This window comes from Salmo salar, chromosome 03, assembly GCF_965601325.2.
Source record: "Salmo salar chromosome 03, fSalSal1, whole genome shotgun sequence".
Taxonomy (NCBI): Eukaryota; Metazoa; Chordata; class Actinopteri; order Salmoniformes; family Salmonidae; genus Salmo; species Salmo salar.
In genome coordinates, this window is record NC_138293.1 from 104809809 (window position 1) to 104823908 (window position 14100).

The window sequence follows — 14100 nt, forward strand, 5'->3', positions numbered from 1 at the left end:
GTCCTAGTGTAGAACGGCCCTGTTTGTAGTCCTGTATATCTGTCCTAGTTATCTGTCCTAGTGTAGAACGGCCCTGTTTGGAGTCCTGTATATCTGTCCTAGTTATCTGTCCTAGTGTAGAATGGCCCTGTTTGTAGTCCTGTATATCTGTCCTAGTTATCTGTCCTAGTGTAGAACGGCCCTGTTTGGAGTCCTGTATATCTGTCCTAGTTATCTGTCCTAGTGTAGAACGGCCCTGTTTGGAGTCCTGTATATCTGTCCTAGTTATCTGTCCTAGTGTAGAACGGCCCTGTTTGGAGTCCTGTATATCTGTCCTAGTTATCTGTCCTAGTGTAGAACGACCCTGTTTGGAGTCCTGTATATCTGTCCTAGTGTAGAACGGCCCTGTTTGGAGTCCTGTATATCTGTCCTAGTGTAGAACGGCCCTGTTTGGAGTCCTGTATATCTGTCCTAGTGTAGAACGGCCCTGTTTGGAGTCCTGTATATCTGTCCTAGTTATCTGTCCTAGTGTAGAACGACCCTGTTTGGAGTCCTGTATATCTGTCCTAGTGTAGAACGGCCCTGTTTGGAGTCCTGTATATCTGTCCTAGTGTAGAACGGCCCTGTTTGGAGTCCTGTATATCTGTCCTAGTGTAGAACGGCCCTGTTTGGAGTCCTGTATATCTGTCCTAGTATAGAAACGGCCCTGTTTGGAGTCCTGCATATCTGTCCTAGTGTAGAACGGCCCTGTTTGGAGTCCTGTATATCTGTCCTAGTGTAGAAATGGCCCTGTTTGGAGTCCTGTATATCTGTCCTAGTGTAGAACGGCCCTGTTTGGAGTCCTGTATATCTGTCCTAGTGTAGAACGGCCCTGTTTGGAGTCCTGTATATCTGTCCTAGTGTAGAACGGCCCTGTTTGGAGTCCTGTATATCTGTCCTAGTGTAGAACGGCCCTGTTTGGAGTCCTGTATATCTGTCCTAGTGTAGAACGGCCCTGTTTGGAGTCCTGTATATCTGTCCTAGTGTAGAACGGTCCTGTTTGGAGTCCTGTATATCTGTCCTAGTTATCTGTCCTAGTGTAGAACGGCCCTGTTTGGAGTCCTGTATATCTGTCCTAGTTATCTGTCCTAGTGTAGAACGGCCCTGTTTGGAGTCCTGTATATCTGTCCTAGTTATCTGTCCTAGTGTAGAACGGCCCTGTTTGTAGTCCTGTATATCTGTCCTAGTGTAGAACGGCCCTGTTTGTAGTCCTGTATATCTGTCCTAGTTATCTGTCCTAGTGTAGAACGGCCCTGTTTGTAGTCCTGTATATCTGTCCTAGTTATCTGTCCTAGTGTAGAACGGCCCTGTTTGGAGTCCTGTATATCTGTCCTAGTTATCTGTCCTAGTGTAGAACGGCCCTGTTTGTAGTCCTGTATATCTGTCCTAGTTATCTGTCCTAGTGTAGAACGGCCCTGTTTGTAGTCCTGTATATCTGTCCTAGTTATCTGTCCTAGTGTAGAACGGCCCTGTTTGGAGTCCTGTATATCTGTCCTAGTTATCTGTCCTAGTGTAGAACGGCCCTGTTTGGAGTCCTGTATATCTGTCCTAGTTATCTGTCCTAGTGTAGAACGGCCCTGTTTGGAGTCCTGTATATCTGTCCTAGTTATCTGTCCTAGTGTAGAACGACCCTGTTTGGAGTCCTGTATATCTGTCCTAGTGTAGAACGGCCCTGTTTGGAGTCCTGTATATCTGTCCTAGTGTAGAACGGCCCTGTTTGGAGTCCTGTATATCTGTCCTAGTGTAGAACGGCCCTGTTTGGAGTCCTGTATATCTGTCCTAGTTATCTGTCCTAGTGTAGAACGACCCTGTTTGGAGTCCTGTATATCTGTCCTAGTGTAGAACGGCCCTGTTTGGAGTCCTGTATATCTGTCCTAGTGTAGAACGGCCCTGTTTGGAGTCCTGTATATCTGTCCTAGTGTAGAACGGCCCTGTTTGGAGTCCTGTATATCTGTCCTAGTATAGAAACGGCCCTGTTTGGAGTCCTGTATATCTGTCCTAGTGTAGAACGGCCCTGTTTGGAGTCCTGTATATCTGTCCTAGTGTAGAAATGGCCCTGTTTGGAGTCCTGTATATCTGTCCTAGTGTAGAACGGCCCTGTTTGGAGTCCTGTATATCTGTCCTAGTGTAGAACGGCCCTGTTTGGAGTCCTGTATATCTGTCCTAGTGTAGAACGGCCCTGTTTGGAGTCCTGTATATCTGTCCTAGTGTAGAACGGCCCTGTTTGGAGTCCTGTATATCTGTCCTAGTGTAGAACGGCCCTGTTTGGAGTCCTGTATATCTGTATCTCTGTGTGTTGTAGCTAAAGGCTGTGTGTCTCTGTGTGTTGTAGCTAAAGGCTGTGTGTCTCTGTGTGTTGTAGCTAAAGGCTGTGTCTCTGTGTGTTGTAGCTAAAGGCTGTGTGTCTCTGTGTGTTGTAGCTAAAGGCTGTGTGTCTCTGTGTGTTGTAGCTAAAGGCTGTGTGTCTCTGTGTTTTGTAGCTAAAGGCTGTGTGTCTGTGTGTTGTAGCTAAAGGCTGTGTGTCTCTGTGTGTTGTAGCTAAAGGCTGTGTGTCTCTGTGTGTTGTAGCTAAACGCTGTGTGTCTCTGTGTGTTGTAACTAAAGGCTGTGTGTCTCTGTGTTTTGTAGCTAAAGGCTGTGTGTCTCTGTGTTTTGTAGCTAAAGGCTGTGTCTCTGTGTGTTGTAGCTAAGCTAAAGGCTGTGTCTCTGTGTGTTGTAGCTAAGCTAAAGGCTGTATCTCTGTGTGTTGTAGCTAAAGGCTGTGTCTCTGTGTGTTGTAGCTAAAGGCTGCGTGTCTCTGTGTGTTGTAGCTAAAGGCTGTGTCTCTGTGTGTTGTAGCTAAAGGCTGTGTGTCTCTGTGTGTTGTAGCTAAAGGCTGTATCTCTGTGTGTTGTAGCTAAAGGCTGTGTATCTCTGTGTGTTGTAGCTAAAGGCTGTATCTCTGTGTGTTGTAGCTAAAGGCTGTGTATCTCTGTGTGTTGTAGCTAAAGGCTGTGTGTCTCTGTGTGTTGTAGCTAAAGGCTGTGTGTCTCTGTGTGTTGTAGCTAAAGGCTGTGTGTCTCTGTGTGTTGTAGCTAAAGGCTGTATCTCTGTGTGTTGTAGCTAAAGGCTGTGTATCTCTGTGTGTTGTAGCTAAAGGCTGTGTCTCTGTGTGTTGTAACTAAAGGCTGTGTGTCTCTGTGTGTTGTAGCTAAAGGCTGTGTATCTCTGTGTGTTGTAGCTAAAGGCTGTGTCTCTGTGTGTTGTAACTAAAGGCTGTGTGTCTCTGTGTGTTGTAGCTAAAGGCTGTGTATCTCTGTGTGTTGTAGCTAAAGGCTGTGTCTCTGTGTGTTGTAACTAAAGGCTGTGTGTCTCTGTGTGTTGTAGCTAAAGGCTGTGTGTCTCTGTGTGTTGTAGCTAAAGGCTGTGTCTCTGTGTGTTGTAACTAAAGGCTGTGTGTCTCTGTGTGTTGTAGCTAAAGGCTGTGTGTCTCTGTGTGTTGTAGCTAAAGGCTGTGTATCTCTGTGTGTTGTAGCTAAAGGCTGTGTATCTCTGTGTGTTGTAGCTAAAGGCTGTGTCTCTGTGTGTTGTAGCTAAAGGCTGTGTCTCTGTGTGTTGTAACTAAAGGCTGTGTATCTCTGTGTGTTGTAGCTAAAGGCTGTGTCTCTGTGTGTTGTAGCTAAAGGCTGTGTGTCTCTGTGTGTTGTAGCTAAAGGCTGTGTCTCTGTGTGTTGTAACTAAAGGCTGTGTGTCTCTGTGTGTTGTAGCTAAAGGCTGTGTATCTCTGTGTGTTGTAGCTAAAGGCTGTGTCTCTGTGTGTTGTAACTAAAGGCTGTGTCTCTGTGTGTTGTAACTAAAGGCTGTGTCTCTGTGTGTTGTAACTAAAGGCTGTGTGTCTCTGTGTGTTGTAACTAAAGGCTGTGTGTCTCTGTGTGTTGTAGCTAAAGGCTGTGTTGTTTCTCCCTGTAGCTCCTGGCGACAGTGCTGTCTCAGTCTGCCAAAGCCAAAGAGCACCTGCTGGAGCAGTCCAAGTCTGTAGAGCTATCTACAGGTAGGTGTGTGTGAGGTGTGTGTGAGGTGTGTGTGTGTGTGTGTGTGTGTGTGTGTGTGTGTGTGTGTGTGTGTGTGTGTGGCAATCTACAGGTACACATCACTCCAGTGAGAGAGGGATGAGAGAGAGAGAGAGAGAGAGATGAGAGAGTGAGAGAGAGATGAGAGAGGGAGAGATGAGAGAGAGAGAGATGAGAGAGTGAGAGAGAGATGAGAGAGGGAGAGATGAGAGAGAGAGAGAGAGAGAGAGAGAGAGAGAGACAGAGAGAAAGAGAGAGAGCATCATCTGTTTCCTTTATAACGATTGAAGGAATCGCGCACACACACACTCACATACACACATACACAGACACACACACACACACACACACACAGTGGGATCTGGATCTTGGCGGCTCTGTCATCCAGATGGCCAGTAGTTAGTAGAGAAGGCCTGTGATTGGCTGACGAGGCCAGTTACTGAGGAGGAGGTGAAACCTGATTGGTTATTCACACGGTGGATGAGGGGGGGGTTCGGTTTTATAGAAAGAAATGGTGGGACAGGATTGGTTGAAAATATGAGTGGTTGAGCTCGGCCAACGACAGTGTGTGTCACCTCCAGGCACCGCCTCTGCCTCTAGACAGTCGAGCCAATCAGGATGCCCGCTCCATGAAGCTCCACCCTATGACGCCACGGCAACCTGGAAGGGGGAGGGGCAAGGCGAGGGGAAGGTAAGACAGACAGAGGGATGGAAAGACACTCGTCCTCTCAGAGTCGTCTCTCACACACTTCCTGCTTCACTGTGTCCCTCTCCTCACCGAAACTGGTGTTCATCTTCCCTTCAGCACAATCTCTCACACACACTCTCCACCAACGGCAGAACACACACACACACACACACACACACCCCAGAACCACGGACACACACACACAGTCTCGAACACGGACATACGTCCAGGATGTCCAAACACTTTCTCTCTCAGCTGGCCTCGTCCTTACTGCGAGCATTCGGTTGCAGCCATGACACGGTGAGTGTGTGTGTGTGTGTGTGTGTGTGTGTGTGTGTGTGTGTGTGTGTGTGTGTGTGTGTGTGTGTGTGTGTGTGTGTGTTCCGGTCCGAGAGTGTATGTTATCTGCATTTCTGTCACCTGTCTCTTCCTCTGTCTGTTCTGTCTTCTCTCCTTTCAGTTCCTCCTCCTCCATCTCTGTGTTCCTCCTCCTCCTCCATCTCTGTGTTCCTCCTCCTCCATCTCTGTGTTCCTCCTCCTCCATCTCTGTGTTCCTCCTCCTCCTCCATCTCTGTGTTCCTCCTCCTCCATCTCTGTGTTCCTCCATCTCTGTGTTCCTCCTCCTCCATCTCTGTGTTCCTCCTCCTCCTCCATCTCTGTGTTCCTCCTCCTCCATCTCTGTGTTCCTCCTCCTCCTCCATCTCTGTGTTCCTCCTCCTCCATCTCTGTGTTCCTCCTCCTCCATCTCTGTGTTCCTCCTCCTCCATCTCTGTGTTCCTCCTCCTCCATCTCTGTGTTCCTCCATCTCTGTGTTCCTCCATCTCTGTGTTCCTCCTCCTCCATCTCTGTGTTCCTCCTCCTCCATCTCTGTGTTCCTCCATCTCTGTGTTCCTCCTCCTCCATCTCTGTGTTCCTCCTCCTCCATCTCTGTGTTCCTCCTCCTCCTCCATCTCTGTGTTCCTCCTCCTCCTCCATCTCTGTGTTCCTCCTCCTCCTCCATCTCTGTGTTCCTCCTCCTCCATCTCTGTGTTCCTCCTCTTCCATCTCTGTGTTCCTCCTCCTCCATCTCTGTGTTCCTCCTCCTCCATCTCTGTGTTCCTCCTCCTCCATCTCTGTGTTCCTCCTCCTCCATCTCTGTGTTCCTCCTCCTCCATCTCTGTGTTCCTCCTCCATCTCTGTTTTCCTTGTTTGCTGCCCAGGGACGTTGTTTTGTGTTCTCTAAACCTCTCTGATATGAGCCTATACTATACTATACTATACTATATATATATATATATATATATACTGGAGATATACTATACTATATATATACACTATACCATATTGGATATATACTATACTATATATACATGTACTATACTGGATATATATTATACTACACTGTATATATACTGTACTGGATATATACTATACTATACAAAATATATACTGTAATATACTGTATATACACTATGCTATACTGTATATATACAATACTATACTGTATATATACTACACTATACTGTATATATACTATACTATATATACGGTACTATACTGGATATATATTATACTACACTGTATATATACTATACTGGATATATACTATACTGGATACATACTATACTATACTGGATAAATACTGTAATATACTGTATATACACTATACTATGCTATATATATACTATACTGATCTATATATTATACTATACTGTATATATACTATACTGTATATACACTATACTATATATATACTATACTGATCTATATATTATACTATACTGTATATTATATTATACTGTATATATACTACACTATACTGTAAATATACTACACTAAATGTAATACTGTATATATACTACACTGTACAGTAGCCTAAGCCATCATAATCTTAGTTACCCTAGCTTAGCACCGTGTGTGTGTGTGTGTGTGTGTGTGTGTGTGTGTGTGTGTGTGTGTGTCTCGGCAGGACTCTACCAGTAAGATGGAAGTGTGTGTATGCGATAGCTTGATCAGATCACAGCCATCTGATGAACATGTTTCTCCCAGCAGGGTGTGTAGGTTCACATGGCTATCTGTTTTAGTTCCAGATCCTCCCTCCCTCCCTCCTCTCCCCCTCCTCTCCCCCTCCGTGTGACCCGTGGTCCAGTTGGTGTCCTGAGCAGAGTGGGTGGGAAGAAAAGGGGGGAGAGAGAGGGAGAGAGAGGAGGTGCTGGTAGACTGGGCATAGCTGAGTTTTCCATGGTTCTCTGCTGCCCCTCAGTGGACAGAACGTGCTACTGCAGCTGTTTGTGATAGAGGACGTCTCTCTCTCCAGCAGATTTCACCACGTCAGAATCTCCTCAGAGTGAGGTGTCTACATTCTCTGGATGTGATTGGCCAGGTCCACCCTTCCATCTTCTCCAATAGCTCGAAGAGAGAGCCTGTCTTCTCCCTCCTTTCATCTTCTCGAAGAGAGAGCCTGTCTTCTCCCTCCTTCCATCTTCTCCAATAGCTCACCCAGAGAGAGCCTGTCTTCTCCCTCCTCCCATCTTCTCGAAGAGAGAGCCTGTCTTCTGCCTCCTCCCATCTTCTCGAAGAGAGAGCCTGTCTTCTCCCTCCTTCCATCTTCTCCAATAGCTCACCCAGAGAGAGCCTGTCTTCTCCCTCCTCCCATCTTCTCGAAGAGAGAGCCTGTCTTCTGCCTCCTCCCATCTTCTCGAAGAGAGAGCCTGTCTTCTGCCTCCTCCCATCTTCTCGAAGAGAGAGCCTGTCTTCTCCCTCCTTCCATCTTCTCCAATAGCTCACCCAGACAGAGCCTGTCTTCTCCCTCCTTCCATCTTCTCCAATAGCTCACCCAGACAGAGCCTGTCTTCTCCCTCCTTCCATCTTCTCCAATAGCTCACCCAGACAGAGCCTGTCTTCTCCCTCCTTCCATCTTCTCCAATAGCTCACCCAGAGAGAGCCTGTCTTCTCCCTCCTTCCATCTTCTCCAATAGCTCGAAGAGAGAGCCTGTCTTCTCCCTCCTTCCATCTTCTCCAATAGCTCACCCAGACAGAGCCTGTCTTCTCCCTCCTTCCATCTTCTCCAATAGCTCGAAGAGAGAGCCTGTCTTCTCCCTCCTTCCATCTTCTCCAATAGCTCACCCAGAGATAGCCTGTCTTCTCCCTCTCTCCCTCCTCTTGTAGCTGCTAGCCGTTAGCCTTTAGCCTAGTCCTCCTCTCCCTCTTGTTATTCTTAGCTAGTCTTTAGCCTTCAGCTGTTAGCGGTGTTTAGCCCAGAGCCCATAGCTTTTAGCCACCTGTCTTTTCCTCTTCTGTCTCCTCTACTAGTGAATTAGCCTTTAGCCATTAGCGGTTAGCCTTTAGCAATTAGCGGTTAGCTATTAGCAGTTAGCCGTTAGTGGTTAGCCATTGGCCGTTAGCCGTTAGCGGTTAGCAATTAGCAGTTAGCCGTTAGCGGTTAGTGGTTAGCCACTAGCCGTTAGCCCAGAGCCAGCCGTAGTGACAGAACTCCACCTGTCTTCTCTCCTAGAGCTCTGAGGCTGTTGTCCAATGGCTGAGTGACTTTCAGCTGCAGGTCTACGCTCCAAACTTCATCAGCGCCGGGTATGACATAGTCACCATTAGCAGAATGACCCCAGAGGTAAGGAACGTTGACCTCTGAACCCCTATCCCTTTGACCTGGAAGTTAAAGCCACGCTCTAACCACACCCACTGTCACCTCACCGCTCACTCACTGATCATAATGCAGTTGCCTTAGCAACCCCCCCCCCCCCCCCCCCCCAGATTCCCTTTAGAACAGTCACACCAGTCACTGAGCATGCCCAGGACCTCGTCTGTGATTGGCCAGGACAGGGCTGCCTGCCTGCCAGCCATTAGAGCAGATGGACTCAAAGTTCCTCCTATGACACGGCCCTGTGTGTTCTGTGTTTTGTGCAGAAAGTGTGTGTGTGTGTGTGTGTGTGTGTGTGTGTGTGTGTGTGTGTGTGTGTGTGTGTGTGTGTGTGTGTGTGTGTGTGTGTGTGTGTGTGTGTGTGTGTGTGTGTGTGTGTGTACCTCAGAATAGTGATACAATTACATCCCCAGATGAAAACCAATCAATCAATCAATCAATCAATGTTTTTTTTATTTCTGTTTTAATCTACTAATGTAGACTCTACCCCCACACCGACTGGACTCTACCCCCACACTGACTGGACTCTACCCCCACACTGACTGGACTCTACCCCCACACCGACTGGACTCTACCCCCACACTGACTGGACTCTACCCCCACACTGACTGGACTCTACCCCCACACTGACTGGACTCTACCCCCACACCGACCGGACTCTACCCCCACACTGACCGGACTCTACCCCCACACCGACTGGACTCTACCCCCACACCGACTGGACTCTACCCCCACACTGACTGGACTCTACCCCCACACCGACTGGACTCTACCCCCACACCGACTGGACTCTACCCCCACACCGACCGGACTCTACCCCCACACCGACCGGACTCTACCCCCACACCGACCGGACTCTACCCCCACACCGACTGGACTCTACCCCCACACCGACTGGACTCTACCCCCACACAGACTGGACTCTACCCCCACACCGACTGGACTCTACCCCCACACCGACTGGACTCTACCCCCACACCGACTGGACTCTACCCCCACACCGACTGGACTCTACCCACACCGACTGGACTCTACCCACACCGACTGGACTCTACCCCCACACCGACTGGACTCTACCCACACCGACTGGGCTCTACCCCCACTCTGACTGGGCTCTACCCCCACTCTGACTGGACTCTACCCCCACACTGACTGGACTCTACCCCCACTGTCTGACAACAAAAGAGTTATCAAATTAAGTTCCTACATCTGTATATTAGGATAATGAGAGTATAGTGGAGTGGGGTTGGGAGGAGCCAGACTCTGGGTGGAGCCAGACTGTAGATAGGTGGGGCTAGGTGATAGGTGGGTGGAGCCAGACAGTAGGGTTTGGCCAGACAGTAGGGTGGGTGGAGCCAGACTGTAGATAGGTGGAGCCATGCTGTGGGTGTGGCCAGACAGTAGGGTGGGTGGAGCCAGACTGTAGGGTGGGTGGAGCCATGCTGTTGGTGTGGCCAGACAGTAGGGTGGGTGGAGCCAGACAGTAGATAGGTGGAGCTATGCTGTGGGTGTGGCCAGACAGTAGGCTGGGTGTAGCCGGACTCTAGGCTGGGTGTAGCCGGACAGTAGGCTGGGTGTAGCCAGACAGTAGGCTGGGTGTAGCCGGACTCTAGGCTGGGTGTAGCCAGACTCTAGGCTGGGTGGAGCCAGACTCTAGGCTGGGTGTAGCTGGGGGTCTAGACTGGGCGGAGCCAGACTCTAGGCTGGGTGGAGCCAGACTCTAGGCTGGGCGGAGCCAGACTCTAGGCTGGGTGGAGCCAGACTCTAGGCTGGGTGGAGCCAGACTCTAGACTGGGCGGAGCCAGACTCTAGGCTGGGTGGAGCCAGACTCTAGGCTGGGCGGAGCCAGACTCTAGGCTGGGTGGAGCCAGACTCTAGGCTGGGTGTAGCTTGGGTCTAGGCTGGGTGTAGCCAGACTCTAGACTGGGTGTAGCCAGACTCTAGACTGGGTGTAGCCAGACAGTAGGCTGGGTGTAGCCGGACTCTAGGCTGGGTGTAGCCAGACTCTAGGCTGGGTGTAGCCAGACTCTAGACTGGGTGAAGGCAGACTCTAGGCTGGGTGTAGCTTGGGTCTAGGCTGGGTGGAGCCAGACTCTAGGCTGGGTGGAGCCAGACTCTAGGCTGGGTGGAGCCAGACTCTAGGCTGGGTGGAGCCAGACTCTAGGCTGGGCGGAGCCAGACTCTAGGCTGGGTGGAGCCAGACTCTAGACTGGGTGTAGCCAGACTCTAGGCTGGGTGTAGCTTGGGTCTAGGCTGGGTGGAGCCAGACTCTAGGCTGGGCGGAGCCAGACTCTAGGCTGGGTGTAGCTTGGGTCTAGGCTGGGTGTAGCCAGACTCTAGACTGGGTGTAGCCAGACTCTAGACTGGGTGTAGCCAGACAGTAGGCTGGGTGTAGCCGGACTCTAGGCTGGGTGTAGCCAGACTCTAGGCTGGGTGTAGCCAGACTCTAGACTGGGTGAAGGCAGACTCTAGGCTGGGTGTAGCTTGCGTCTAGGCTGGGTGTAGCCAGACTCTAGGCTGGGTGTAGCTTGGGTCTAGGCTGGGTGTAGCCAGACTCTAGGCTGGGTGTAGCCAGACTCTAGGCTGGGTGTAGCCAGACTCTAGGCTGGGTGTAGCCAGACTCTAGGCTGGGTGTAGCCAGACTCTAGGCTGGGTGTAGCCAGACTCTAGACTGGGTGTAGGCAGACTCTAGGCTGGGTGAAGGCTGACTCTAGGCTGGGTGTAGCTTGGGTCTAGGCTGGGTGTAGCCAGACAGTATGCTGGGTGTAGCCAGACTCTAGGCTGGGTGTAGCTTGGGTCTAGGCTGGGTGTAGCCAGACAGTAGGCTGGGTGTAGCCAGACAGTAGGCTGGGTGTAGCCAGACTCTAGGCTGGGTGTAGCCAGACTCTAGACTGGGTGAAGGCAGACTCTAGGCTGGGTGTAGCTTGGGTCTAGGCTGGGTGTAGCCAGACAGTAGGCTGGGTGTAGCCAGACTCTAGGCTGGGTGTAGCCAGACTCTAGACTGGGGGTAGCCGGACTCTAGGCTGGGTGTAGCCAGACTCTAGGCTGGGTGTAGCCAGACTCTAGACTGGGTGGAGCCAGACTCTAGGCTGGGTGTAGCCAGACTCTAGGCTGGGCGGAGCCAGACTCTAGGCTGGGCGGAGCCAGACTCTAGGCTGGGCGGAGCCAGACTCTAGGCTGGGCGGAGCCAGACTCTAGGCTGGGTGGAGCCAGACTCTAGGCTGGGTGGAGCCAGACTCTAGACTGGGTGTAGCCAGACTCTAGACTGGGTGTAGCCAGACTCTAGGCTGGGTGTAGCTGGGGGTCTAGTGATGCTCACCAACGCTTCTTTCTCACTGCCAACATGCTCTCTCTCTGCTCTTCACCTTTATTTTCCTTCGGGGACATTTACCTTCCTCTCCTGTCCTGTGGTACAGCTCGTCACCTGGACACTGTGTGTTTCTGTGGTGTCTGGGGGGTGTATGTGGTGTCTGGGGGTGTCTGGGGGTGTCTGGGGGTGTCTGGGGGTGTCTGGGGGTGTCTGTGGTGTCTGGGGGTGCCTGGGGGTGTCTGGGGTGTCTGGGGGTGTCTGGGGGTGTCTGGGGGGTGTATGTGGTGTCTGGGGGGTGTATGTGGTGTCTGGGGGGTGTATGTGGTGTCTGGGGGGTGTCTGGGGGTGTCTGGGGTGTCTGGGGGTGTCTGGGTGTATGTGGTGTCTGGGGGGTGTATGTGGTGTCTGGGGGGTGTATGTGGTGTCTGGGGGGTGTCTGGGGGTGTCTGGGGGTGTCTGGGGTGTCTGGGGGTGTCTGGGGGGTGTATGTGGTGTCTGGGGGGTGTATGTGGTGTCTGGGGGGTGTATGTGGTGTCTGGGGGGTGTCTGGGGGTGTCTGGGGTGTCTGGGGGGTATGTGGTGTCTGGGGGGTGTATGTGGTGTCTGGGGGGTGTATGTGGTGTCTGGGGGGTGTCTGGGGGTGTCTGGGGTGTCTGGGGGTGTCTGGGGGGTGTATGTGGTGTCTGGGGGGTGTATGTGGTGTCTGGGGGGTGTATGTGGTGTCTGGGGGGTGTATGTGGTGTCTGGGGGGTGTCTGGGGGTGTCTGGGGTGTATGTGGTGTCTGGGGGGTGTATGTGGTGTCTGGGGGGTGTATGTGGTGTCTGGGGGGTGTATGTGGTGTCTGGGGGGTGTCTGGGGGTATCTCTGTGGTAATGAATTGTGTGTATCTGTGGAGATTTTGAAAGTGTCTCACCTATTTTTCCTTGGTGTTGTGTGTTTATGTGGTACATACGTACGTGTGTGTGTGTGTGTGTGTGTGTGTGTGTGTGTGTGTGTGTGTGTGTGTGTGTGTGTGTGTGTGTGTGTGTGTGTGTGTGTGTGTGTGTACCTCAGAATAGTGATACAATTACATCCCCAGATGAAAACCAATCAATCAATCAATCAATCAATGTTTTTTTTATTTCTGTTTTAATCTACTAATGTAGACTCTACCCCCACACCGACTGGACTCTACCCCCACACTGACTGGACTCTACCCCCACACTGACTGGACTCTACCCCCACACCGACTGGACTCTACCCCCACACTGACTGGACTCTACCCCCACACTGACTGGACTCTACCCCCACACTGACTGGACTCTACCCCCACACCGACCGGACTCTACCCCCACACTGACTGGGCTCTACCCCCACACTGACCGGACTCTACCCCCACACCGACTTGACTCTACCCCCACACCGACTGGACTCTACCCCCACACTGACTGGACTCTACCCCCACACCGACTGGACTCTACCCCCACACCGACTGGACTCTACCCCCACACCGACTGGACTCTACCCCCACACCGACTGGACTCTACCCCCACACCGACTGGACTCTACCCCCACACCGACTGGACTCTACCCCCACACCGACTGGACTCTACCCCCACACCGACTGGACTCTACCCCCACACCGACCGGACTCTACCCCCACACCGACCGGACTCTACCCCCACACCGACCGGACTCTACCCCCACACCGACCGGACTCTACCCCCACACCGACCGGACTCTACCCCCACACCGACCGGACTCTACCCCCACACCGACCGGACTCTACCCCCACACCGACTGGACTCTACCCCCACACCGACTGGACTCTACCCCCACACCGACTGGACTCTACCCCCACACCGACCGGACTTTACCCCCACACCGACCGGACTCTACCCCCACACCTACCGGACTCTACCCCCACACCGACTGGACTCTACCCCCACACCGACTGGACTCTACCCCCACACCGACTGGACTCTACCCCCACACCGACTGGACTCTACCCCCACACAGACTGGACTCTACCCCCACACCGACTGGACTCTACCCCCACACCGACTGGACTCTACCCCCACACCGACTGGACTCTACCCACACCGACTGGACTCTACCCCCACACCGACTGGACTCTACCCACACCGACTGGGCTCTACCCCCACTCTGACTGGGCTCTACCCCCACTCTGACTGGACTCTACCCCCACACTGACTGGACTCTACCCCCACTGTCTGACAACAAAAGAGTTATCAAATTAAGTTCCTACATCTGTATATTAGGATAATGAGAGTATAGTGGAGTGGGGTTGGGAGGAGCCAGACTCTGGGTGGAGCCAGACTGTAGATAGGTGGGGCTAGGTGATAGGTGGGTGGAGCCAGACAGTAGGGTTTGGCCAGACAGTAGGGTGGGTGGAGCCAG

The 14100-nt window shown here is 51.8% G+C and overlaps 1 protein-coding gene across 1 annotated transcript in view; it reads left to right on the top strand.

Annotated features, from left to right (window-relative positions):
• The window catches only part of LOC123731885 (caskin-1), a 74262-nt gene that overhangs the window by 43753 nt on the left and 16409 nt on the right, over nt 1–14100 (top strand). The window contains exons 9-11 of the mRNA XM_082973007.1: nt 3967–4048; nt 4649–4758; nt 8249–8359. Of these exons, the coding sequence (XP_082829133.1) occupies nt 3967–4048; nt 4649–4758; nt 8249–8359 (303 nt within the window). The remainder of the gene's footprint in view (nt 1–3966; nt 4049–4648; nt 4759–8248; nt 8360–14100) is intronic.